At 30.3% G+C, this 27,504-nt stretch overlaps 4 protein-coding genes across 8 annotated transcripts; 3 read left to right on the top strand and 1 right to left on the bottom strand.

Moving 5' to 3' along the window:
- Nucleotides 1–55: 55 nt before the first annotated feature.
- Rpl7a (ribosomal protein L7A) lies at nucleotides 56–2,177 on the top strand. The gene is made up of 6 exons (XM_083103762.1): nucleotides 56–214; nucleotides 724–838; nucleotides 910–1,059; nucleotides 1,182–1,402; nucleotides 1,615–1,737; nucleotides 1,935–2,177. Exons 1-6 carry the CDS (start codon nucleotides 200–202, stop codon nucleotides 2,115–2,117), a joined length of 807 nt encoding a protein of 268 aa, XP_082959888.1. The 5' UTR covers nucleotides 56–199; the 3' UTR covers nucleotides 2,118–2,177.
- On the bottom strand, nucleotides 2,168–6,383 carry Vps53 (vacuolar protein sorting 53). Of its 3 annotated transcripts, none has more exons than XM_083103729.1 (13): nucleotides 6,138–6,383; nucleotides 5,352–5,752; nucleotides 5,155–5,275; nucleotides 4,942–5,078; nucleotides 4,417–4,846; nucleotides 3,985–4,331; nucleotides 3,756–3,911; nucleotides 3,555–3,680; nucleotides 3,311–3,389; nucleotides 3,011–3,159; nucleotides 2,773–2,938; nucleotides 2,540–2,686; nucleotides 2,168–2,462 (listed from the first exon to the last, which is right to left on the bottom strand). In XM_083103729.1, the coding sequence occupies exons 1-13, from the start codon at nucleotides 6,240–6,242 to the stop codon at nucleotides 2,289–2,291; spliced, it is 2,538 nt and encodes an 845-aa protein (XP_082959855.1). In that variant the 5' UTR covers nucleotides 6,243–6,383; the 3' UTR covers nucleotides 2,168–2,288. The 3 variants fall into 3 exon arrangements, with proteins under 3 accessions (XP_082959855.1, XP_082959857.1, XP_082959856.1); XM_083103731.1 differs by having other exon boundaries at nucleotides 5,352–5,676; XM_083103730.1 differs by lacking the exon at nucleotides 6,138–6,383 and adding an exon at nucleotides 5,990–6,122.
- Nucleotides 5,933–25,873, top strand: LOC145974024 (uncharacterized). 3 transcript variants are annotated; one of them, XM_083103760.1, is made up of 9 exons: nucleotides 5,933–6,280; nucleotides 6,379–6,459; nucleotides 6,922–6,976; nucleotides 7,069–7,254; nucleotides 12,582–12,799; nucleotides 15,779–15,911; nucleotides 16,225–16,358; nucleotides 16,694–16,901; nucleotides 17,999–25,873. In XM_083103760.1, exons 4-9 carry the CDS (start codon nucleotides 7,239–7,241, stop codon nucleotides 18,109–18,111), a joined length of 822 nt encoding a protein of 273 aa, XP_082959886.1. In that variant the 5' UTR covers nucleotides 5,933–6,280; nucleotides 6,379–6,459; nucleotides 6,922–6,976; nucleotides 7,069–7,238; the 3' UTR covers nucleotides 18,112–25,873. The 3 variants fall into 3 exon arrangements, with proteins under 3 accessions (XP_082959886.1, XP_082959887.1, XP_082959885.1); XM_083103761.1 differs by lacking the exon at nucleotides 6,379–6,459; XM_083103759.1 differs by lacking the exons at nucleotides 5,933–6,280; nucleotides 6,379–6,459; nucleotides 6,922–6,976; nucleotides 7,069–7,254 and adding an exon at nucleotides 7,264–7,806.
- Nucleotides 21,497–27,255, top strand: LOC145974023 (trypsin). The gene is made up of 6 exons (XM_083103758.1): nucleotides 21,497–21,655; nucleotides 22,775–22,866; nucleotides 25,632–25,809; nucleotides 25,913–26,047; nucleotides 26,557–26,688; nucleotides 26,950–27,255. Exons 1-6 carry the CDS (start codon nucleotides 21,497–21,499, stop codon nucleotides 27,169–27,171), a joined length of 918 nt encoding a protein of 305 aa, XP_082959884.1. The 3' UTR covers nucleotides 27,172–27,255.
- The last annotated feature ends 249 nt before the right edge of the window (nucleotides 27,256–27,504 follow it).

Below are 27,504 nucleotides of genomic sequence, written 5' to 3'. Positions count from 1 at the left end.
AGAAGTTTTGGAGCAATTTGACTCTCATATTTCATGATCGGTGACGTAACGTCAAAATGGCGTCTTGATCGCTTCGGTGGCGCTACCTTTCCGTAAAAGTCTCTTCACGTTGTCGGCGCATTTCGCGTCGTGTTTAGCAAGGTATCGCGTTTTGCATCTGGCGTGATTTAAAGAATCTTTTAGATTTTTAGCCAGAAAGATGGTCCAGAAGAAGGTAAGATCGTTGAACCATCGTGCGCGAACAATATTTCCATCGAATGGCATTATTAGCAAAGAATATTGACGTTCAAAATTTTGGCATGTTTATTTAATACATAATGAAAATATGTTTTTGTTATGTAGTAATTTAATTTCATTATCGTTTAATTATCGTAAGCCTCGATGTTTCTCCACGTGTGATAAATATCGAATGATTAGTTTATTAATGTATTTCATAACCTAATCATAAAATGTGGTAAAAGTAATCTTATATTTTAACGCCATGACGAAAGCGAACGATTGGTATTCATTTAGTACAAATGCAGTTCTCATTACATTAAATTCTCTATCAAATTAAAAAAATAATAGTTGAATTTTTTTGAAAGTGATTTACATATAATTTATATATATAAAAGTGGCAATAAAATATATAGCATTATTTAATTACATATTTTGTTAAAATTGTATGCTAGTGATTTTATCATAAAAATTTTATTGATTTAATTTTCTCTTTCAAATGTGTAGCCAAAGAAGAAAGTAGGGAAGAAGGTAGCTGCTGCACCATTGGCAGTTAAAAAGGTTGAGCCAAAGAAGGTGACCAACCCACTTTTTGAAAAACGAACACGCAACTTTGGCATCGGTAAGTTGAAATAATTTGATTGAACTCATAGTTAATAATCTGATAATAGTCTACAGTGACATAAAATTCAGGGCAGGATATTCAGCCAGCACGTGATCTTAGCCGCTTTGTAAGATGGCCGAAATATATTCGTATTCAGCGTCAAAGAGCTGTATTGCAAAAGAGATTGAAAGTACCACCAACAATCAATCAGTTTACCCAAACTTTAGATAAGCAAACAGGTAACTTTTATAAATACATGTTTGATGTAACATTTTTATAGAGACTTATGTATTATACATATATATATATATATATATATATATGAAACAATGTGATATAATTATTTTTATATGTATTATAGCTACACAGTTGTTCAAGGTATTGGAAAAGTATCGACCTGAATCAGCAGCCATGAAAAAGGCAAGATTGAAGGCAAGAGCTGAGCAAAAGATTGCAAAGAAAGAAGATGTACCGACAAAGCGACCAAATGTCATTCGTTATGGGACCAACACAGTGACTACATTAGTAGAGCAAAAGAAGGCTCAGTTGGTTGTTATTGCACATGATGTAGATCCTATCGAGGTTAGAATTTATTTATTATGTCATGTTTATTTTATGCAGAAATTCTATTTAACAATGATCGAGTTTGAATTTCTTCACCTGAGAAGCAAAAATGTATTATTTTTCTTCATAGGATGAAAATTGACATCTGAGTTATATTTTTATTAGCATTTTCGCAGAAAAAATAATTTATAATTATAATGCTAATATAATTCATTTTTCTATTTGTATAGATTGTGCTCTTCCTTCCTGCTTTATGCCGTAAGATGGGTGTACCATACTGTATCATCAAGGGGAAAGCACGTTTGGGACGTCTGGTTAGACGCAAGACCTGTACAACACTTGCTCTGACACAGGTACTATTTTCATTTTTTTGTATTTGAATTATTCTTGTAATTTAATCCAATTTTAATTTATGATGAACACACGAGCCAATCCAATGATAAATTATGATTATGAAAATTATTTTCTGATACATGTTTACAAAAATCTCATTCTTTCACTTTTATTTCAATTTTATTAAAATATATTACACTACTATGTATTATCTCAGGTGGATTCTGGTGATAGAGCCAACTTTGCAAAGATTGTTGAAGCTATCAAAACGAACTTTAATGATCGATATGACGAAATTAGACGTCATTGGGGTGGTGGTATACTGGGAAGTAAATCTGCGGCAAGGATAGCAAAATTGGAGAAAGCTAAAGCAAAGGAGCTTGCACAAAAACAAGGTTAAAATCTTTGGCCACATTATTTACAGGTTACATCAAAAAATAAAGGATAAAATACAACTATACTTATATTTATTTGATAAAGTACTCCCACAAATTCACATATTTTTCCATTTTAAAAACTTTTTCCTATGTTAAATATGTACAATGAGAAAGTATTACAATATTTAATATTTTTAAATCCTCTTCTTGACTAGCTTTTCTAGTCTTTTAATTCTTCCAGCTTCATGTTCTGGGCTATCGTGGACTACATGATTCTTTGTAGCGTGTGCGGTATTCGCGTTTTCAAGTTGTTTTTCAAGTTGTTTAAATTGATCAACAAATTGAACTTGTTCAGTTTTTTTCAATCCCTATAATATATATCAATTTCATTATTTATCTGATTAAGAATATAATAAACTAACTTTCTCGTATGTGCAAATTTTACCTTCATATCTAAAATTTTTTGAAATTCCGAGGATTTCAAGTTAGGCAAATGCATTCTGCATTGTTTGACAAAATCTGTAGTAGATTCAATCGAAGACATTACAATCTTTAATATCATTTCAGCATTTGCCATTCCTTTAATCACAACCTAGGTGATGATACATATATCAAATGTATATTATTTATTATATATATATATATTCATCTTTTATTTATCTTATGAATTACAATTACCTTGGTATATGATACTGGAGCTTTTCTTTGTACTTGATAACCAGTTGATGGAAGATCTAACAAAGCTGTTTTTAACATGTGCACATCTAATAATAGTTGTTCTGCGCCGACGGCATTTAATGGTTTACATTTAAATAACTGTTGTATTAATTTTGCTATAAAAGAACTGAAAAAAAGTATATAATAGAATCTCAAAAAGAATCACAATACAAGTTCACATCGTGTATAAATATTTTACCTAGCGAAGTTGGAACAAAACTGTGTGAAATATTTTCGACAAGAAGATAGTCTATCTCGGATGGTAGGTATTGTTTGTCGGAGATGTGCTATTATGATATTAACATAATTACTTTGATCACCTACTACTTCCACAGAACTCCATTGTATCTAAAGCAAAAAATTATATATTATATTTTATAGTAATAGATTATAATAAAATATTAATTTTATTATTAGAGTAAAATGTACTATAAATTTTGTGATGCAACAGTAATTATGTATCATTGATAAAAAAGAATTATACTTTCAAGTCAGCTACCTTAGTCATAGCAGTCAACGCGGATTCACAAGCTGTTTCTAAATCTTGAACTAATAATTGGATACAATGAGAAATAACCCTAAAAACAATTATCGGAAATTAATAATGAGATATATATATATATATATATATATATATATATATATATATATATATATATATATATATATATATGTACTATCTAATTGTGACATTCTTTTAACATATATTAAATTATAAATTAGAGGAAAGCTAAAAGATATACTTGTGAAAGTTATCTTCTTCTTGAGACAAAACAATTTTCTCAGAATAACATTTATCTGTCTTCTCACGAAGCTTCCCATTTAATTGTTTTGTCGTCTCTAAACAATATTCTGCTGTTGTTAAGATACTAAAAAGTATATTTTCATTATTTTTCTATTTTGCTCTGGAATAGAAATGAAAAATTAATAACAGATATATTTACCAGCATATACGAGATTGTTCCTCCTTGTTAAATCTGGCAATTTCTCCTTCTTTCAAGAAACTCTGGAAATTTTGTATAAAACCTGATGTTGATAGATCTCGAAAATCACGTGTGATATTGCTCATACTGGTGCCGATACCTGCATTACCTCCGATTCTACATAAATGACAGTTAGTATATAAATAAACCAATTTTTATAATTATACGTTTGTACAATTGTTGGACTTACTTTGGCAAATTATTCTGTAAAATCTTGACTGCATATTCTCGTAGGTATTTTTGAAAGGTCTCAGTAAGACTCAGCATAATTAAACCAGTACTAAGTTGAGTACATTGTAACATACATTTCTTATAAAACACAAACAGATCGGCACATGAGCTCAAGACACTGCTCGGACCTTCAATGCCATCAAATTCTTTGGCACCTGGTGGTTGTGTTTTAGAATCGGACACGAACTTATCCATTAGATCTGCTAAATTGCGATCTAAACTTTCTATATAGATATTCAGATATGGTTCAAAACATCTTCCTATAAGCTTTGCGAATGGAGAAGGTTTCAATTTTTCAGTTTCAACCTAGATTTACACAAAATATACATTTTTAATAATATATACATATAATTGTGTATATATAATGTTTATGTATCAGTTCTTTTGATACCTTCTCACTTTGTTCTTCAAAAGGATTGCCCGGAACTTTTTCAGTCGCGTCATTATTGACTATTGCACTTTTAGTTTCGACAGTCTCCAAAGTACTTCCAATAAAACGTTTTGCCAATAATGATTCAAAGTTACTGGTTCTCTGAATTGCATAAAGCAATAATTTAACATCTATTTCACTACGTCTCTTGTTCATCAGTTTAGTGAGATCTTCACGTGTAACGTGACAGAACTGTACGGCTATACGTTCGGAGATCTCCCAATCTTGAGGAAAGATTGTACTGAACTTGGATTCAAAATCGAGTAGATGTTTCTTGATCCATGCGTATCTTCGATCTATTTTATCCAACCAAGCAAAATCTTGATTTTCATCAAACAAATGTGCATATTCTTGCAATTGGATATTTACGAACCAGATGAGCAGATCTTTCCTTTCAGAAAATGGTACATAAAATATTACTAGTAATCCTGATATTGTTACGAATAATAATGTTATATAAACATTATAAATATTTAATATACATACTTCACTTTAGGATCTAATACTGATAATACTAAACATCCCTCTGTTAACTGATTGAAATGCTTTGGATTCTGGCCTGAAAAAGCTTGTTTGAAATCTGCTGTAATCTGCTGAGCCAATTCAACATGAATCTGATGTACCTTTTTTTTAGACAAAGAGGAACATGTTGAAAAGAAAAATCCTATTCATTATCAAGAATATAACTTGTACTCTTACTTGATCAGATAATTGCTTCACTTGCGGTATATCCATATAGCTGTTAAAATGCTGCATCACTTCCATCACTGCTTGTAATGGTAAGATAATTTCTCCATATTGTTTCTTTTGCGTTAATACTCTAGATTGATAAAAAAATAGATTTATAATTTTCTCATAATATTTAAATAATATTTTTAATATCAAGCAATATATACTTTAAAGTATCTACTCCTTCTACAAGCATGTGCAGGTGATTTAGCGCTGTTATTGAGGCAGTAAGATTTCTTTTAGCAAAATCCAGTTGTTTAATATCTCTCGTGATCTCTTTGACCACTTCCTCCGATTGTTCCGCTTTGTCTTTTATGTCTTTTATATGGACAAATAATTGCCTTATCACTTTTTGTGCATCTTCTAATGCTGCTCTACCATCTTTGCCTACATTAGTCTGCCCACGTACGACTGATCGTATATCTTTATCAATATCATATATTTTAAGTCCCATATCATTTACTACATCATCAATGTTTGACAAAGATTGTTCTGTAGGAAATAGAGAATTTATATAATCCACTACATTAAAATTAGATTGGTCCAAAGGATCGGTACTAGGTAAGACCTAATAATAAAAAAGACAATATTAAAAATGTTATAAAATTTGCATTTTATACATTTTTGTTATGTATTGCTAAATATGTAATAACTATTTATAATAAATTGCGTCTGTAAATGTCAATGTAACTGGTGCTAAAAAAAAAGATAGATATGGAGAAAGAATTTTTTTATTCAATATAAAAATTATTATACTATGTACAAAAGAGATCAATATAATAATAATGAGTGATGAAAATTTTACAGGAAATTCAGAGAGAACTTCGCTTTCCCATCTAATGGCAAAAAGGACGAACGTCTGAGAAATATCGACAAAAAAGAAACTATTGCAAGCTGTCATCGTACAGCTTCAAGGACAGTTAGTTTGACAACTAACTCACAACGAGTCTAACCTGTTCGATGACGTTCTGCACATCTGGTGGGAATGTATAGATTGTAGAGCGCAATTCCTCTAAATCATCTTCCTCGTGATTTTCCATTGTACTACGAATAGACATGAATGTATTTCATACAAGCATTTCGTTACACTTGATCGGTATGTATGTGAATTGTGACAAGGTAGATGAGACCATTGTATACATGGCTATAGGTGAGACATATTTAATGACGTTTACATGAATGAGGTACGAGTAGTTGTCACGACACGATGGTAAACCGATCGATTACGCTATGCGATATGACGCTCAGAAGCCAAGCTAATCAACTCCATTTTCTGTAAATTTTAAACATTTTCTTAATTTTAATATTAGAGTATCTATCTAATATTTTTTCTAATCTTTAAAATTTAAAAACACTTAGAAAAAATTTATAAAAATTTAGAAGAAGTTATAAAAAGTGAAAATAACTTTACTTTGATTTCTGGTTCTGGAAACTACATTTTATAAAGAGATATATTTCATAGAAGTTGTAACAATGATAAAAATTCCTATCTCTAATTTTTTTATTCGTGAATTCCGTAAATGATTGTGAAAATTTTTCTTATATTTCATTAAATTCTCGACATTTTTATTTTAGCAATTTCGAACAATTTAATTTGAAAGTTTATTTAGTTTGCGTTAACTATTTATTCTTTAATATTAATATAATTATATCTTTATACAATTATCTTTATATCATTCATTATTTTTAGTAATTATATCATGATACTATTTTAAATAGATTTGACATTTATTGCAGAACGGCGAGGAAGAACTTATATTCTACTCTTCAAAGTCGGAAAAAGAATAGAAATGTAAGATATTATATTTTATATATTAATATATGTGCTATATATATTTTATAAATGAAATAACTGTGTTTTCTTATATTTCTTTTTTTTTTCAGGAAAAATATGAACTACTCTTATTGGAGAATTTCATACAAGAGTTTATAATTTCCCTTAATTTTTGATATTGAATCAAGAATAATTAAACGAATAGATAGAATGAATAATAGAAAGAGAAAGAAAATCTCGAGAAAAATTCATCGAAGGCATATAATTTCTATTTTCGGATATGGAAAATTTACGGAGTGAGTTGCCATGAATAAATATGCTCATTATTGGCTCATTTTTACGCAATGATCGATCCTTTAAACGAAATTTATATATTTTTTCTTCGTTGGATCTCGTGCGATCGCGCGCGCAATCCCGGCATTCCTTAATAAATCGGAAGGCAGGAAGGGTGTCTCGTGCAGGCGCCGCGACGTCTCGCGTCGTCGTCTCGCGTCGCTCCCTGCGGTTGTTGGGAGGAGGTCAGGTCGGTCGAACGGGAGCGGGTCGGTCGAACGATCGAAGGGCCCCGCTCCACGGCTCAGTTGTAGCGCCGACTCCCGGCATACACGAAGTCGCGTCGTAGTTTAAAGGCACACTCTGTACAAACGTAGACACGCACGCCTCTTTCTTCCGTACCTCCGCCTCGCCTCGCCTCGCCTTCGCCTTGCCTCGCTACGTAGTGAGCAACAGATATTAACGTGCACGTTGTAGAAGCGAACCCTGATCTGTAGAAAGCGAAATGCAACGTCCAGCCGCCGATTATTGGATCAGAAAAATCCTCCTCGTGTATATTTTGCAATTATTTCCATGTAAGTGACACCCCCGCGCTCGCGTGTTCTTCTTCGCGCTCCTTCATCCCTCCGAATAACACGCATCGACAATCTCCCTCCTACTCGCCCATCCCGCCTTCTCTGTGTGTCCTTTTTCCTCGTCTTTTGTGTCTTTGTGTCGAGGACTCGTTACAAGGGATGATCGCACTGCAACCGAGCGCAATTTCTCGGTGGATGCCACTCGTCGGGCGTGAACTCGTCGTTTGACCCGAGCCACCTTCGAAAGCAATCCCTTCGTTTGAGATCACGTATCGTCTATGTTGATTTTCTCATTGATTTTATTTACGACTACTTTTCCTAGATGAAAATTTTATTGGCCGCCATCTTTCTTCGTCCTTTCTTATTTTTGCCATTAAATGTCTTGGCAATTTGACATTAAGTATCTCGAGTGTCAAATTTATTTTTTGTTTGAACGATATCTGCTTAATGTGAAATGAAGAATAAGATTCTGAATCGTTGAAATGATTTGTATCTTCTGGTGTTGTGAGAAGCTGCGTAATTTTATTTTTGCCCGTCTGTTATTGATAGGTGTCGGTATTTTTGGAAAAGGTTCGATCGACAATAACCGTCCGTAAATAACAATTTCTTCCGGTGAAGTTTAAAAACATTCAGGTGGATGAATCTTGTCTTATTAATCGTGTAAAAATAATCATGTCTTTATATTAATTTTATTTTTGAAACACAAGAGGAAGAATTATGTTGTACAACATTTTTGAATTTTTGAAATCTTGATTTTTTTATCGTAAGAAGTTATATCTAACATAAATAATTTTTTTGCGAAACCAATAACACATTCATTTCTAAAAGATTGACGCTATGTTTTGCTGTCGTTAGTTGTTGCATTGTTTCAGTTGATGACTGTTGGATGCTGCAACTTATTCCTTTTACAATTTAATACTCTGATTATAATGTACACTTTGCACTTGATGATATGTTACATATGTCTCAACTTAATTATTCAGTGTATTTCAACATGTTTCCGACGAAGAATAATTCTACGCCATGTTTCATGGGACATTTTCCGGAGCATACATGAAGCAACCATTAGCACACATACAAGTGTTTCATCGCTTGTTTGATATTATATACATCTCGATCGTGACAGCAACACGAACATACAAATTGTATTTAAGATAATAATATGTTCAGACAATAATAAAGTTTATGTGTGCGCCGTTTCTCTTATATATAAATTATACACATTAATTATTTCAAAATTTGGAAAATTACATTCAGATAATAATATTAAAGGCGAGAGAATAGTATTATGCGGATTTATTGTGTTTATTTATGTTGTTTTCAAAGGGATCAATTTCTTTCTTCAATAAATAACAGTATTATAAAAAAAAACATTTAAGAAAACGTAACAAGTTTCAATAAATCTTTTTTTTATTAAATGTTTAAAAAATTTAGTATACATCAATTTTAAAATGTTACTTTTTTGTCTAGCAGGAAATTTAATATCAGAATAACGATTCACTCGCACGCTTTTTTAATGTAAAATTGAATAAAAAAATAATATAAACTTCTTTATTTCAGGAACATGAACGCTCTTCTATTATTCATACCACCCACGTAGAATTACTACAATGTATTACATTCAATACGAATCCTCAATGGTCTCTTCACATACATGATATATATGTCATTACGACGTATGAACGAAACTCGAACACATGCAGTCATTCAGTCAACATCATAACACATAATTTTTCACGAAACTATTTCTGAACATATATTTATATTTGATTTATTATCACGTGTTTCGTGGCAATTGCTTTCATAAGCATAAATGTTTTTGTCACGAAATGCGATAAAATCGAGACAATTCTCATGATAGACTGACGTGACTCAATCTGACCTAGTTTATGCAAACTGAAGCAATGTGCATAGTAAATATTGTACAAATGAATTCGTTATAGACTGAATAATATAGAAGATCAATTAAAGCAATAATCTTTTTTTTTTCTTTTGTGAGAAAAACTTTTATACTAAAAATAAAACTTTTTCCCGACACGCGCGGGATTTATATTAGTTAAATAAATGATTCTTTTCTAAATAATAAATCAATAATACGTTACGAGTGAACATAAGGGCGTTTTGTCAAACGTTTTAGTTAGTAGATAGAAACTTTGTAACAAGTTAGTTATCGTGAAACTAGAACTACATTTGGTCCGATATGGACGGTAATGTCATAGGAAATGCTGCTTCCTGAAAATCCAACGAACAAAAGCTCTTGACAATGGTTACTTCTATCTTAATCGTTAATCATGAAATTTCAACTCTCCGAAATTCCGCAATTCCGCCAGTTGTTCGCGATTTTCGAATCATTGATTATTATTCGGATTTCCGGACTTCATAATAAAACGGAAATAATTTTGCTACTCGTATAAATTATTGGCAATTAATTTAATTTAACGATTTATTTTTTAATTTAATTTAAAGATTAAGAAACTTAGAAAATCTTTTAATTAACTTCAAAAATCGTCATTTTCTTTAATAAAATTAAAATTATTTAGAAAGGGAAATTATTGGAGAGAAAGAATAAAAAAACTTATAAATAATATACACATATGCATATATATAATATTAATTTTTTAAATTCCAGAGTACATAACAACTAAAATTATATAATAATACAGATAATGTAAATACATGAAAGAAGAAGAAATGTATTTGAGCTAAAACTACTTATATTTTATGAAAAAGTTTATAATTGAAAAGTATATGTAAAAAGTTCAAAATTCAAAGTAATTTGACGATCTGACAAGTCTAATGTACATAAAGCAAAAAATATATGTAGAGGAATATATATCTTTAATTTAAATCAGTTAGGCGTCAGAAATGCAATGCATTAAAGATTCATCGAGAATTTAATTAAATCAAAAAGGTCAATCAGTTTAATTGGAACAGCTGAAAATACAATCGCTTTTTCGGTCATTTGAATAGCACAATTTTAAGAACAACTGTGGTAGAAACTAATTATCTGATTATTTATCGATCTAAATATATTTAAAAAAAATCAGAAACGAAAGAGTAATATAAGCCATATTATTTTCAGAAAATCCATAATAAAAAATAAAAGTGTTTATATGAAAATTTTTAGTGCAAAATTTAATTATTTCGAACAGAAAAAGAAGGTCACACATTCTGTACATTTTTAATATATCAAAGAGAGTTAAAATTATCTTTATATATTTCATAAAATTTATTGTCGCAATTTATATTCTCTCATCATAATCTATTGATGACTTATACTACTATTTCGCGCAACGTAACGTCACGTATAGAAAACCGATCAATCCTAATTGCGAAGAATTCGTAACATATGTCAGCCGTTCAGCTTTAAGCGTCCATTGAAATATGGACACGCGCGTAGAAAATCGCATGCCATTAGCATTATCTGGCGACACGATCGACCTCGATAATCCTTGAAAATAGGCTTCTCATCTCAAAACATCTCGAAATAATATACGATGCGTGTGGCGGTAACGCGCGCTTTCATTCTGATCGATACAGTAACACCTCCCAGCAACAGGGCAGACCGCTACAAGTAGTTACGGCCGAAGGCCCTCCATTCTCTCTTCCCGTCCCGTTAAATTAATCCGTCAAATTAATCTGTCGTCTTGTTGTCGCATCAATGCCATTTTCGAACGAAAATCCAATGCCATGCTAATTTCGGCAGCATTTAATCGAAATGCCAAACAACGCGATCTAATATTTTGTTATTATATTTTATTTCATACATAATATAGCTTTACAATATGATAGTACAGTATAAGCTTGAAATAAAAGATGCGTAACCTTTTCAATAAAATGTCGCAGGGATTCCTGGCATTTTATTTCATTCATAAATTCGAGAATCAATTTGAAACTCATCTTTTCTCTATAGAAATGTTAAAGTATTAATACTTTTATAGTTAAACTATTCAGATTTAAAAATATTACGAATTAAACTTCATGAATACAAGGGTGTGAAATCTTATGTTTTTTTTATTGAATTTTCGATGAAGATCTTATATGTAATTTAATATAGATTTGTGAATTACGATATTCTTCAAAATTAACTTGACGTTCTCGATTCTAACTGAATATCGCATAACCCATAGGATATGTAGAATATATTCAACACACAATGATTTTATGTTACGTGGAATATATACTAAAACTGAATATCGCATAACCCATAGGATATGAAGAGAATATGTTCAATATACAACACAATATAAAGATTTTACTTAATCTTATTAGTATACAACAATTTTTCGACAAGTTAATATTTACAACATTTCATAAAATGGTAAAATATAAAGACAAAGTAAATAATAATATAAAAATATGGCTAAATTGTAAAATCTCTAGAATCTTTAGAATAAAAATATGGGTAAATCGTAGAATTTAATTAAGTATATATAAAAATATAGAAATATATTTGAAAATATATACTTCGCCTTTCTGCATTTTCGATTTTGAATATTTAATTTTCAACTCTTTGACTTTCGATATATTTCCAACACACACCAGTAACAATTATATAATTGTTAGTTATAATTTCCCACTCGACAATACTGTTACTTGGTATTTGCTGGGTTCGCATTATTATCGATAAAAGTATGAATCAGGAAACACCCTATCACGTTCTATAACTCTTGCCAGTGCAATCTTGTAACAATATTTTGTTCAGGTGGCGTTTCTCATGTCAATTATCAGAATTATACGATAGTATGTACTAACAGAGATTCCATGATTTCCAGACACGACGCTGGCGGAGCACATGAAGGTTCAGTTGATTGCGCCGCAGTATATAACATATGGCGAAACGGCTACTTTGTTCTGCAACCATACTGTCTCGGACGATTTGCTGCACAAAATAGAATTTATGAAGGGCGAGAAGAGGATATTTCAGTATATAAAGGAAAGAAATCCGCCGTATATCGAAACGCAACATATCGACGGCATCAAGCGTCTGGAGGTGAGCGAAAAATAATACACAAAGAGTTACAATTTTTAAGATAAATATTTTTTGTTAGTGAACAAGGTCTTGCTTATTTTATTTTTTTATCATATTTACTATATTATATTTTTTTCAAAAGGCGTGTAAATTATTAAACAAACAATAGAATTAACAAAAGAATGATAAAGAATAATATAACTTATTTATTTTCACACGCGATGAGAAAAATTATATAATATTTGAATAAATTTGACAATATTAGTGAAAAAGTCTAAGGTGTAGTTGATTTCATCAACATAAATTAACTTTATGCCTAGTTTATCTGATTCTTTACCATTCATAAATATCTTAGATATTGTAATACTCAGCATACTTTGAAGTCCATAATTATTCAAAGGCGTATCTCATATCGTAACAGGCATGCAAGTTTGATAACACTTTTGCATGAAGTTTACGCCAAATTTGCACGACTGAAACTGATGTGCATCGACCTTTGCATCTCAATTTATCCGCAGTTAAATATATCTACGTCTACATCATCGTTTAAAACATGAATATTTAAAAAAATTTCTATCTTTATAACGGAAATTAGATTCGAATCCGTCTTGAAAATTTCGACAAATTAAATGATTGCATATTCTGTCGATTCTACAATTTTATTTTTTAGAATTCTAAGATAAATGATTCTTAATTTATCTCTTAAAGTGAACAAGATCCGATAATATATTTTAAATATATTTTAAATCTTTTTCTTGAATCTTCATAAATGGTATTGCTTAATTTTGGTTAATGAATATTGCTTAACTTATTCTAATTTTTATCTCTTTGTTATATATAATTTATAAATTTAGATATTCTGTCTTGTTTGCAACGCTTTTGTTAAGACTTTAAATTTTTCAATAATTATATAATGTAATAATATTTTAATTTATATGAACAAAAGTTTTTTTTTATCAAACTATTAATAAATCTTAGTTTATTAAGTATTAAATATTTTGCATGTGCATGTGGGTGCATTTATTTTTTGTTATATCACATTCTTGTTTATATAATGATACAATGTTTTTTTTAACTTATCGTCTGACATTATTACGTGACAAGGATGCGCAAGTGAAAATATAATTTATGCATATATCTATCTTCGCGTCGGTACGATGTATAAGAGAAACCGTATCTGTTGTAAACAAAAGTCCAAAAATAACTGAAACGCCCTCAATACGTTAGGTATTCAGAGTCCTCCCCTGTCTTTCCCTATGATTAATGTTTAAGCGAGCAAAGCTAACGCATTTATCCAAGGCTTAGCCTTTATGTATCGACACAAAGCAAAGTTATTTACATACGTGTGCACTTTATGTCACATAAAATACCTCCCCCAAACAACATCGAGACGCAACGCGTGAAAGCGCAATTTCCTTCGTAAATTTTTTTGATGCCCGAGCGACGGAAGCGTAGCGCAGATGGGTGATCTATTAAAAGAAAGAGAGAAAGAGAAGATAAAGTAAAGAAGAAAATCAATACTTGCGCTAACCCATATGTGTGAAACATAATGTCACGAAGACGAATGCTTGTTAGCGGGTAGGTATATAAAGTTGACACATACATAAGTAATGAGACTCTCCTCGTAACAAAAATAGAACATTCATTTTGCGAGGCTTTCAGACTGCTGATGACAGACGATGTAAGTGTTAAAAATGTCTTTTACACTTTCCTTGCGAAAAAAATCTTATACTGTCTTTTTATTTGTCCTCTCTCTTTCTCTCTCTTTCTCTCTCTTGTTTTCGCTGAAAATACAAGTTGACTGAGTTACACAATATTCTTCTTCCTTTTCCATGAATATTTGTGTGTGTTGGAATACAGTTTTACTTTTTCTTCTTTTTCTTCCGCACTCTATTTCCTAATTTTCTATTTCAATTTCCGTGAAAACTTTGAAAAATTGTCATAACCGATGATATTACATACACAAACTATCGGAACTCTTGAAATATCTGATATTGACAACGAAAAATTGGGACTTTACCACAAGATTCATATCGAAGTATCTTAAGGTTATTACGTGAGATGAAAAAGCTAGACAAAAATAACCGCGTAATAAAATGAAACTGCTGAAAATTATTAGTTAATAACGAAATTGGATATTAATGTAATAGAAATATCATTTTCTAATGTTTTACCACTTTAAAATTACCACCATTAAATAAGTAATAAATATCATCATTTTAATAATATTATCACCGTTTAATAAGTAATAATGCCAAGATAGATACAAATTTTATTTATTGGAATTCTCTCTTTAAATCTTAATTTTACAATTTTCGAAAATTTTTTTATAATATAAATATTTTTATCTTTTTGATTCTTTAACAACGATGATAATCATATATATTTTAAAAATATACTTAGTGTCATGATTTATATAGGTATAATCAGACACTAACAAAGTAGCAAAGCAAGGAAAATTATTTAAAGTGATCTATTTGAATTTCTAGCATTTTAAAGCGTTTCTCGTTATTCATGCATCCATTTGATATAATTGAAATGACTGGATGAAAAAAAAGGAATACAAATGATAAATTCTAATAAAACAAGTTTGTAAGAAAATTTTTGGTATAATTTCAATTAACACATATTATAACATATATTTTAATATGAAATTTGACAATTCTTAAAAGCAAAAGGATGACATATCTAATAAAAAAACACGATGTAAAATTGTTTTGTTTTTATATAAATATAATAATTTTTTTCTTTGATTATTAAATTTAAAGGATTCGAGAAAGAAAACCGTAAAACATGAAAACCATGCGTTTCGTAAATAATTTAAAATGTAATTTACAAATTTAAGTTGTCTATGTAGAATTTATCATTTGTGTATTTTTGAATCTAAAAGGTATATTTCGATTAAACATGTGTCACGCGCACGCGCACACACACATGCATATACACAAAAAATCGTGCTGTATATTATCATAAAGTGCTACAATCGTTATTCTTTTCCAGTATTCGAAAAATGGCACGACAATCAAACTGCACGATGTACATTTCGATGCTAGCGATTCTTATACTTGCGAGGTCACTATGACAACGCCCATTTATACCGCGGGTGCTGATCCTGTAGAGATGAAAGTGATACGTGAGTGAAAGCATTGATTTTAAAATAAAATTATGTATTTCCTTGTTAATGAACTTAATATTTATAATTTTGGAATTTTTTTATATTATCTTTAATGAATAACAGTTAAGTGTGATATTGATGTTGATTTAACTGAAATAATCTGAATAAATTGTTAACATGGAAATTATTATCTTATCTATAATAGAAAATCTGTTGTGTGCGTGCGCGAAATCTAAAAAACCGAAATCTAAGTGTTAATAATATTATTAATTATAGATATTAAATTGCATCGAGTATGTGTTTTTGATATACTTTTTATAATTTCTTCCAGGTCCACAGAGTGCGAATCCTAAAATTACATTTCAAAAGAGCATGTACATGGTTGGCGAGAGTCTGGAGGCAAATTGTACTTCCTCGGCCGCATATCCAGTTCCTTACATAACATGGTTTATAAATGGCAAAGAGGTAAAAAAGAGGCAATAAAAATTAAAATCATACATATATATAATCAATATATAATTTCGATTCGATATATTAATATAAATTATATTAATTATAAATAGATATAATTTTTTATTTTTTAGTAAATTTAAAGAAAGAACATTTGACATATAATTTTATTTACACACATATAAACATTTTACTACTGATCTTTTACTACATGCTTTCTAGTATATGCAAAATTAATTTAAAAAAAAAAAAATTTTTTTTCGAAATATACGTTCGTAAACGAGAAATATTGCACTTCAATTCTTAAATATTTTTAGAGAGATTTTCTCACTGAATTGCAATTTTGCCAGGTGGATATTACTTTAGTGAATCACTATCCGCATACGCATCATAAGAATGATGCCTATCTGATGTTTGCTACCGCCAAATTAAAGGTGGAAGTTTCTGCGTTGCATGCCGGGCAAAATGGACACTTGGAGATCAGCTGTCGGGCAACAATACCCGCTTTTCCCATGCAGCACGAGAAATTTGCCGACATTAAGACAAAGGCGGTGTTGGGTAAGTTTTATAATAAGAAAAGTATCAAAATATGAACATCAATATTAACATCTACAAACATCTGACGCCTATGATATCTTAACCAGTTCACTGGTAATGGCCCATATATGGCCAAAAAAAAAGTGCCACAACTGGTAATGGCCCATATATGTCCACTATGAATAACTTTGCCAATTTTCAACGGATTTGCATGAAACTTGATACACCCACATTTTTCGGGTCGTTGATGACAAATTTGGGATCGAAATTTTAAAATTCAAAATGGCGGATTTAGTATGGTGAATTAATTTTGTTATTCTATTATTATATTTGTTATTCTATTATTATATTTTTAATTCTAAATTAATTCTAAATTAATTCTAAATTAATTCTTAATTTTGTTATTCTATTATTATATTTGTTATTCCATTAGAAGAAGATTCAAATTCGATATGTTCAAGTTTAAATGTCTTGAACTAATCCGTTATCTGCGACCAAAAAACGTACCGAGTGTGATATATTTCCATAATGGAATATCAAAGTTAATCACTAGAAACCGCCATACTGGATCTGCCAGTTTAAATTTTGCAATTTTGTCTATAGATTCATCATAAGAGACTCGAGAAACGCGAACAAATCGAATTTGATCTTCTCCATAATGAAATAAAATTAGTCCGCCATATTGGATTCGCCATTTTGAATTTTGAAATTTCGACCCTTGATTCGTCACCAGCGACGCAAAAAACCCCTTATAGATAAACTTTCATGTAAAATACGAATTTATTTGCTCTCACCAGTTTTGGCACAAAACGTTGATTTCGAGTGTACCAGTGAACTGGTTAACAAATTTTTGATCCAAAAAATATGCGTAATTTATTATGCATTATTATATAATGAGAAAAAAATATCATATAAAGATAGATCTAAAATTACTTTAATATAAAAAGTGATGTTATGTAAAATAAAGATCGACACATTTATAAAACTATTTTTTGAAATTTTGTATTTCTACGCTTAACCCGTTTATTTACATGATATATAAGAGCTATTCTATATTATTTTCTATAATTTATTAACGATAATTATAAATACTTTTTGTACGTGGAATTTGTTTTCAGTGCAAATTATACCAGCGCCGGAAATGACGTCTTCCGCGGCGATTCTCGTACGAGAACTAACGCTATCTACAATACTGTGCATATTAAACGCGATGCACGAATTTATTCCTTAATAAAAGTCAATTGCTCTAGGATAATTCGGCTGTAACATACTTAATCGTAAGGATATTAAGGCGATGAACATAAGATCGAACAATCACAATGTCTTCCTTCGATATATCGAAATACACGGGGGCAGCGGTTTTATTGTCTTTGCAGAAGTTTTGTAAATTCATAGACGCGGCTTCTTCGTGCGCAACTATTTTCGATTATTGCTTATAACGAGCGTCGTCTGTCTCGCGAAACATATCAATTCTCATGAGAAGTAATGTTTGAATATTCGGCAGGTGTGTCGGAAAGCTATGTCTCTTCCTTCCGTATACGCGCATCTACTTATTATATAAAATATATCGAATTTCGAAATTTTTATTCGAAGATAGAAACAGTAATAACGATCTATATTATCGCGGAAATATTTTCGCGATGCGAAATATCTCCATTTCATAGCGAACAAAAAATTCAATGTGTAATATACACAATATGCATAAATATATATTATATATATTGTTGACTTAATTAACGTAAAAGTCTTTTAAAGAAACAAAGTTTATTCCACGCTTTAAAATGAAATGTGGTTCTTTATTGTTAAACACACATGTGAAGATCTGATCTATAATAATGTTATCGAGATACTCTGTTATATCACTGTTGTAAATTGTAATTTATATCTTACTTTGAAAAACGATATAGTTTTCCGATACGCATAGTATAACATTTCATCTAGTCTCGCCTCGCCGCTAGGGAAATACAATGTTTTTTAAGCTAGCAAATGCATTCCTGTTATTGTGCGCACATTTCCATAAAAATCATGCAAAAAATTGGTGATCTTAAAATACTTTGAAATCCGTTGAATTAGTTTAACAGATTTTCTCTTTTTACTTTAAAACAAAAAAAAAAATCTAATTTCTCGATATCAGTTTCTCATTTTTTTTCTTCTAATGAGTCTTTCTCTATCGGAGCAATATTTTCTCATTATTTAATCCATTAGGATTGTGATAAAAATAAAATTGATTTTTTAATACTTAATTTATATCACGCGCAATTTTTTATATTATACGCCCCGTTTCACGATGTTCGATAATATCGATGAAATCAACTTTCCGACAATAATTTAGAGAGGCGACAACTTTTTCCTGCGTAAAATAGAGCATAGATATTAGAACAAACGTTCACCGTCATTTCATTATTAATTCGGAGCTCTTAGGTGCTCCGTAGAAAATATTATACTTAAGAAATTCAAAGCAAAAATGGCATAAATCAAGTATAGTGATTTCATATTTAGATTTCTTATTTGCGTTAATATTAAGATATCTTTATAAACTGTTTTCTACTTTAATAAATTATTATTTTATATAATAGATTATATAACAATGCAACGAGCTACAAATTGGAACCACAAATATACTCGCTTAGGCCATTTTTACTTTCATTTCTTGGTATATTTCACGTATAATAAACTGCAGAATATCAATGAAACGGGACGTACGAAGATGTAGTGTTATATTAAAACTTTCTTCGGTGTATTTTACTAAAGAAGCAAGCTTGAAGAACACTGCGGCAGCGGCTTGGCATCTAGAAAAACTGGAAGAGTACTAGGAGTAATTAGAGGCATTTGAGTCAGAGTCTGGTCAGTATGTGCCTGGACTGAGATACATGCGAGTCATTATTATATTATATATACATATATGTACCTAATAATATATATCTATAATTAGATATATATATATATAATTATATAATTATATAATATATCTATAATTAGTACGCGTAGCATGCAGAGTTGCTTAGTTTTAAATTTACTGATAGACAATCTAATCGCGTCGCTTTTTTTGTAATTGAAAAAATAATGCATATCAATTTTATTCGAACCGATTGAAACCGATTAACGAACTGACCAAACTCTGATTCGATTATTTGAGAAATAGAAGTAGCGATTACACACGGTCGTTGTGCTTACGACCAACTTTTTGAAACACTATTGGGCGCGTTACTTGTCGACATTTGAAACTTGATGCGATTCATCTTTTATATCACTGAACAGTTTCTTACGACTAAATGTGTATGTGAGATTATCTTTTATCTGTGTCTATAGCTCCTCATTATAAGTTTTAATCCTCTCTCTTTGCTATTGGTACCTGTAATAAATACCAACAACTTTAAACAGCCGCATATTGGCAGTTTAATAACATGTTGATAACTATTATATTTAAGCTGGTACCCCCTGAAACGCTAAGAGATTACAAAGAATCATGTTAACGAGTGTTATATTAAAGTGAACGTAAACGATGTTTTCTGAGGCTTTTAGTGTACTAATCTAATCTTGATCGCGTTAGAATAATCAGGACGAATCATTGTCTCTATTAGAGACTAATTTCTAAAAAACGTAATTTTGATTCTTACGAATATAAGTCTATAGCTAAATTAGAGATAGATACTTACGCGAGATTAGACATTTTTCGAATTACGATTTTAAAAAGAAAAAAAAAACAAAAATTACATACTTCTAAAAAATAAATTAATCATTATTATAGTTAGGGAAGAGAAAATGTTTTAGGGAACAACATTAAATATGTAGTGCTTTATAGACTAAAGAATATATTTATGATTAATAAATTTTTACGCATATTTCAGATTGCAACTATTTGCTAAAATTGAGATAACTAATTCAATTGCGTGCGAATTCTTACATGCTTTCAAACTTGTAGTAAAGGAAAGACACTACTTTTTGATTTTTATTATATTTATAACATATAAGAGCAAGCATCGGTCATATAACTAAGCAAAGTTTGAGAGCTTAGAAATGATATTTTAATTCAAAAGTGCCTTTTTCATATTATCTGCAAATTAGAAAATATCTCGAGCAGATTCCACTTTGCCAGGCGATATTCCTTGCTTGGAAATATCGAGAATTGACATCGTTTTTTCAACGATCTCATTCTCTTGAATAAAGCTACTCCTACTCGTTTTTATTGTTCACTTTAATATATCGAAAACTCGAGATTTATTATAACGCAAATTTAATGTATAGATTTGTTATTTCTAGCTACACTCTCTGTACATAAAATTGTTTGTTTTGAAGCTTTGATATGATTTTATTTTTACACTGAAAAAATTAAATTTCTAGCATTTTAACAGATTAATAATGATGCGATAGATGTAAAATTAATTTTTTATATCTTCTAAAAAAATATTATGATTTCGTTACTAAGGAATTTTTTTATAGCGTTTTTCTAAAGAGACAATATATAATTTATTTTTATTTTAAGGATGAAAAACGCGAAGCATAGAAGCATAGTTAGAAAAAACAAACCTGACATGAATAAGCGGAAAACAAAAGTCGACGGAGCGTGACACAGAAAATAGAAGATCTCACTAAACTTTTATGACGGCTCGCACGCGATGCTCCTCGCGGTGGTTGTTCTAATATCCTATATCTGTCCGATTTCCCTGGTGGTTTGCGACGAAACGAGCATGTCGCCAAGAGACTTTACGGCCGACAAAGTGGCAGTGCGCATCGTCGGCGGGGAGATCAGCAGCATCAAGAATTATCCATTCATCGTACGCGTGCGACGCGCCCATTTTAGCCCCTTAACTTTTAACCTTTAAGGGATATCAGTATTTTCACAAATGCACCGGCCCACACCTAACGAATGTGCGTATGTAGTACGACGCGATTGTGACGTCAAAAAGCGAGGCAGTTGCACAAAGAATCGGGACGAAAATGTTACATAGCGTTTTATACCAATTTTAAAGTTGACATGATAAAGGACTAATGACATTTACGTGAAGCATTTTCAGTTTGACTCAGCCATTTTTATTTAATTCTTTTTAAGTGTTTTTTAATAGCATTTTAAATAAAATTTTAATTTTATGACTCGAAATAAATACAATAATAATAAATAAGACGATGACATATAAAAAGTTGTGATTGACGTGGCCCAGTTTATGAATAAATATGATCACATAAAGATAATTCGAATAAAAACATAATGTCGAATTTATTTCGAGAATTCTATTATTATAAAATCGTAGATGATATGATTTTACACACACCGTGTAATTTGAATGTTTCTGACTTACGCAGTGCAATTTACTTGTTTATGCACATTCGATAGGTGATGGTTTACTGATGTACCTTAAGCACTCCTGTTAATTAAACATCAATGCTCGCAAGGCTTCGAGACATTTCGAAATCTTAATTTCTAAATAATCAAGCATTATCTTTTAAGATAAACTTTAGAAGAAGAATTAAGTGCAACAAAATATATTATATGTTATTCAAATTTTTGAAGAAATAAAAGATACTTAAATTAAATATATTTATGAGAAAAAATATATAAAAATTTATGAAATTTTTTATTAATATTATTAGAGAGAATATATTTATTAATGATAAATATAAAATAAACATAAAAAAATATATTAAAGGAAAAGAAACTGATTAAATTAAGTATCTTTTTAAATAAAATTTTATCGAATAATTTATTATCAAAGGTAAGAGTTTTTAATATTTGTTGACGCACATAAAAAAATTAATTAATATATCATGAAATTGAGGTTTGAATAGTCTCGAGGATGTTCTGCATTAGCATTTGAGTGAGGTTACAAAGGTTGAAAGGGCAACCGATTCGACTCGGACTCGGTGAATCCGAATTTTTCAAAGTCAATTCCTCTTAGGTCTCGGTCCAGCGCCGACACTTTAGCCACTCGTGCGGAGGCACTTACGTCGCCTGTAGGTTCGTCCTGTCCGCCGCTCACTGCATGGTCAGGTGCGTGTTATAAGACTGCGTTTCGCATTTCGCGTTATATACGTCGCGGAAAGTGGTGTAGTCTCTCTCTCTCTCTCTCTTTCTCTCCTCTCTCCTCTCTCTCTCTCTCTCTCTCTTTCTCTTTCTCTTTCTAGCCGGGGCTTTAACACTCGCTATTTCAATTTGTTCACTTTCCCTATATATTCTCTTCAATGCAATCTCTAATCCTCCGGATGTATAAGATATAATGTTTAATCAAAGATAGTGTAGAATTCTCCCCCGGGGAATGGAGACCCTTAAAATACATCCCAGGATTAAAACACAGTGGCTTCCTCTAAAGCCATGAGATAAAAGTGAGGATTTTGCATGAAATTTCCGGTATAAACAAAAACATACACACGTTAAAGCTGTTAATACAATGCACGCTAAATCTCTGAGCTTTATTTTTTGTTAATGTTGACTGTGCGATCTTTTTTAATTTAGTGCAATTAAAATGTCGATCTCATGTTCTTGCTTATTTGGTTATAATATATGTAAAGGCGTGTACATAATTAGAAGCTATACAATTTGTTATCAATTTCTAAAGGCTTTCGTGGCCAACTATAATTAGGAAACACTGCCATATCGTACAGCGAATTTAATAATCTTCTTTCGTGCTTTCTGTGATATAGTTTACCATACAAATTTAAAGAAATTCTTCTTTGCTGTGATATAGTTTACCATACAAATTTAAAGAAATTAATATATTTTTGCGTTATTATAACAATATTAATTTTAATATAATACATTAATCTTTTTTCGAAAGGCCTTATATTTGCATTTTGAAAGAAAAGAATAAAACATGCATACCATAAGTATGTATATATAAATATATTAAAATTTTACATATTAAATTTTTAATTTAAAATTTAAACTTAAATTATAAGAGCATTTATTCTCTTCTTGAGCTGTACAAAATTACATAAAATTTAAATAAACTCTAAACTCTGTGAAAATAATACGAAAAGATGTAAATTATAATTTTTTAAATTAAAATATGAGAAAGATTGAGTAAATACTCGATTTTTTATTCATTATTTGATCAAGAACAATTTACACAAATATACATACATATATTTCTTGTTACTTATTCCTTATTTAAAATTTCTATTGTTCTCACACGATAAATTTTTTTGATAGATTAACAAACGCATTTTTTGCTTTCACTTTTAATTTTTAAAAGACTGAGAAGATTGTCTCAGTTTTCATTATAATTAATTCTTTAATACGCGCGGAACTATCTATGTGATGTAAATCTTTTTAGACTTAAAGTAAGTTTTACGACATGAAGGAATCATGGAAAAAATCTTTTGGCTAAAGTAAAAAATAAATTACATTTAGGTATTTTTTCGGCTAATATAATTATATGTATTTATAAAGCGAATCGAATGCCCTGGTAAGACATTTTAGGATTACACCACATTACATGAGGTATTAGTAGCCGTGTTTAACCTCCTTGCTACTGCAAATGTATATGTAAGATACATGTTTATCTATGAGAAAGCGAGGCTTATGTTTGATATTAAGATGTGTCTTGTAAGATATAATTCGCTGCCATTTGTGAAAAAAACTAAGCAAGAAGAAATGTGTAAAAAGAAATTTCCAATAATCTACTTTGTAATATGTTTCCGGAGAGAGTCCTTTCCTCTTTAACATATATTTGTATTTACACATTTTATTAAATATTGCAGAGAAATATATCTGAGCAACGATTATGTGTAAGTCTCAAATAAGTCTCAAATTCACGGATGGTAGCTAATTTATATCACGTATACAAACTCTATGTGAAATATTCGTGAATTTATATTTTCGCTACTAAATGGAACTCTCCTTTGAACTATAGATAGCAACAGCGGATGAACAGGATTGAAACAAAAATCGTATAAAATGGGGTATAAGCATAATTACCCGTTGACCGAGATATTTATTATAGAATGAGTTTTTGATTCATCCATCAGTCCTATTTACCCGCCGTAATTATACCTCGTTTATTTCTGATTGTGAGTAGTGATGTGCTGTCTAGAGTATATACGATTTCACGAGTAACGAGAAGGTTAGCGGCGCTAGATCCTAAAGGCAATGATATCTGTCGCGGTATCTATCTGTATATCGATTAGCTGTGTACTAGCGGTAATGTACTACTATTTGCGTGAGCGTAGTTTCTGTTTTACGAGTCAGCTCGGCCGCCCGTGATTGTACGTAAGAAAAATTGGAGCACAATCAAATATCTTTGCTCATCTTTTAAAAAACAAATTAAATTAAATATCTAAAAAAAGAAGGAAAAAAGTAAGTTGAAATACGAAGTAATTACGTTCAAAATAATCTTAATGGATATACTCTCCGATAATAACTTTTTGGCCGCAAAATCGATTTTACTCTATTTCCTATCTTTATTAATTATTAAAAATAAGAAAAAACTTAATGCGATTAAATATTTGCTTTTATTATTTAACTTTACTTAGCTTCCTCATTCAGTTGCTATTCAAAGTATGATACGAAAAGCGTCTATTAATTGTTTGCAAAATTGTTTATTTTACCAAAACTTGTCTATAAAAAAAAAAATTTGTTATAATTTTTTTGTTCTTTTATTAAATATACATAATATATTTTTAATTTCTTGAAAAAGAGAAAGAGAGGGAATCGAATCGATTTTGATGTTACATTTTGCATCTGATTGTGCCTCAATTTTTTTTACCGCTCTGGTGTTTAAGTGGAGTAAAAGTGTATAATTAACTTGTTGTTTAAAGACGGTTGTTCGACGGCACGTGGGTAGCGGAAAATCCACGCCAGTTCTATGTGATCGCCGGCGCGACCTATGTGTACTTACCAAGCTGGGGTTCCATGCAGATGGAATTGATAGACAAGACATTGCCGCACGCAGAGTTTCGATTCTCGGACATGCGAAACGATATTGGATTGTTCAGGGTGACTATTTACGCCGTGTATATAATTCTGTGTCGATAATAAAGAGAGCAAACCTTGTAACAACCGCGTGGTCGTTTGCTGTCATCCGCGCCCATCCTTACAGTTGAGGAGACCCCTTTATAGGAACGCGTACGTTCAATTCGTCACACTACCTTCGGCATATATTACGGATATGTTCAAAATATATACGGGAGACTGTGTCGCAGCTGGATGGGGACGGCACATACCTGGTTCAAATGTACGTAGATAAGAATTTGCAAAGCGCTTTTCAATATAACGGTACAAAAATTGTATTCTTGTATTTTCTAAAGAAACTACGTATATGCTTTTTATTCTCTCTTCTAAGTCTTTTCACAAAAGAGATAGGATGTAAGTTCTATTTTTATCCATTATCTTAATCGTGAAAAGTTAAATATAATATGAACTAATAGAGACTTTTTTGTTTAAAATGAACTTTTTTAATATTCATATGCAACATTTTTATATTTTGTATATTTATCTTGTATTCGCTGTTCATTGCTTTCTTAGAAGAGAAAAAATTTTTGATTAACAATTAATTAAAATAATTTTTTTTAATATAGAAAAATGTATAATAATAGATAATGATGAGAATTTCATCTTTTAATGTCTGAAGCAAAATAGATATTTAATGTTCGCGTCAATATTTAACGAAGCGGATTTATAGAGAACTTGATCACATGATCAAAATATAATTTTCCCACCGATTTTTTTATGATTTATTATTAGCAAGGGAGCGGTACATATTTGCGACATGTTCGGATTCCATTAATTTCACCCGAAAAATGTCCTATGCGGAATGTGCATAAGGAAAAACAATTGTGTGCGGGTCTGCCAGAAGGTGGTCGCGATGCTTGCCACGTTCGTATTAAATTCTGTAGATTTCAGTTTTTTTCGAAGATTCTTACATTTTTACATTATTATATAAAATATATTAATGTTTAAAAAAATTGTGTAAAAATAAACAATTTTGATTTTTATGCTAAAAATTATGAAAACGATATTAATATTGGCTTACAATATTTTTACTTTTCATATTTTCGCGTTTTGATTTTATTATACATTCGCATCTTATATATATATGTATAAAATATATACAATATAAAATAATACAATTTTTAGGGAGATAGTGGTGGACCACTGCTATGTAATGGAACACAAGTTGGTATCGTTTCTTGGGGTGAGGGTTGTGCCCGTCCGAATTCACCGGGTGTTTATTCTCGCGTAGATTTTTATCTACAATGGTTGAACGAGACTATTCTTCTAAATGGAACCTCGGAATATTCTTTTCAATATGTGATAACGATTATTTTGGCACTTTATTGCCAATATTTATTAATATAACATAATAATTATTATTATATATGTATAAGAAATAAATACGCGAAGAAAATTATATAGTTTTATGTTATATGACTATTCACTGAAGAGCTTATGTGAAATAAAAAAACTGTTTATTTATTGCTCATATTAATTAAATCTTTGGAGATATGATAGTTTGTAATATTGTTTTGTAATATTATTTGTAATATTATTTAAATATTATTTTAATAATGTTCCAATACAAATTTTAAAAAATTTTAAGAATTTTTAAAGAACTTACACGAGTACTAAATATTATCTACTAAATTCTAAAACAACTACAAAAATGGTACAACACTTATTTTAAAATATCAC

The sequence above is a fragment of the Camponotus vicinus genome, unplaced genomic scaffold, assembly GCF_025532165.1.
Source record: "Camponotus vicinus isolate PSW18456_S1 unplaced genomic scaffold, iyCamVici1.0 SCAF_7, whole genome shotgun sequence".
NCBI classification, from domain to species: domain Eukaryota; kingdom Metazoa; phylum Arthropoda; class Insecta; order Hymenoptera; family Formicidae; genus Camponotus; species Camponotus vicinus.
This window is presented reverse-complemented; position numbering and strand designations above follow the sequence as displayed.

Excerpts from the sequence above, each read along its gene's own strand:
- Rpl7a (XM_083103762.1), top strand. Across the intron at positions 1,060-1,181 it reads AACTTTAGATAAGCAAACAG|CTACACAGTTGTTCAAGGTA; the intron begins GTAACTTTTATA and ends TATGTATTATAG. Across the intron at positions 1,738-1,934 it reads CAACACTTGCTCTGACACAG|GTGGATTCTGGTGATAGAGC; the intron begins GTACTATTTTCA and ends GTATTATCTCAG.
- Vps53 (XM_083103729.1), bottom strand. The coding sequence starts at position 6,242 with ATGTCTATTCGTAGTACAATGGAAAATCACGAGGAAGATGATTTAGAG. Across the intron at positions 5,753-6,137 it reads TGCAGAACGTCATCGAACAG|GTCTTACCTAGTACCGATCC; the intron begins GTTAGACTCGTT and ends TTTTATTATTAG. Across the intron at positions 3,390-3,554 it reads GAAGAAGATAACTTTCACAA|GGTTATTTCTCATTGTATCC; the intron begins GTATATCTTTTA and ends AATTGTTTTTAG.
- LOC145974024 (XM_083103759.1), top strand. The coding sequence starts at position 7,737 with ATGCAACGTCCAGCCGCCGATTATTGGATCAGAAAAATCCTCCTCGTG. Across the intron at positions 15,912-16,224 it reads TGTAGAGATGAAAGTGATAC|GTCCACAGAGTGCGAATCCT; the intron begins GTGAGTGAAAGC and ends AATTTCTTCCAG. Across the intron at positions 16,359-16,693 it reads GGTTTATAAATGGCAAAGAG|GTGGATATTACTTTAGTGAA; the intron begins GTAAAAAAGAGG and ends CAATTTTGCCAG.
- LOC145974023 (XM_083103758.1), top strand. The coding sequence starts at position 21,497 with ATGCTCCTCGCGGTGGTTGTTCTAATATCCTATATCTGTCCGATTTCC. Across the intron at positions 21,656-22,774 it reads TCAAGAATTATCCATTCATC|GTCTCGGTCCAGCGCCGACA; the intron begins GTACGCGTGCGA and ends AATTCCTCTTAG. Across the intron at positions 26,689-26,949 it reads GTGGTCGCGATGCTTGCCAC|GGAGATAGTGGTGGACCACT; the intron begins GTTCGTATTAAA and ends TACAATTTTTAG.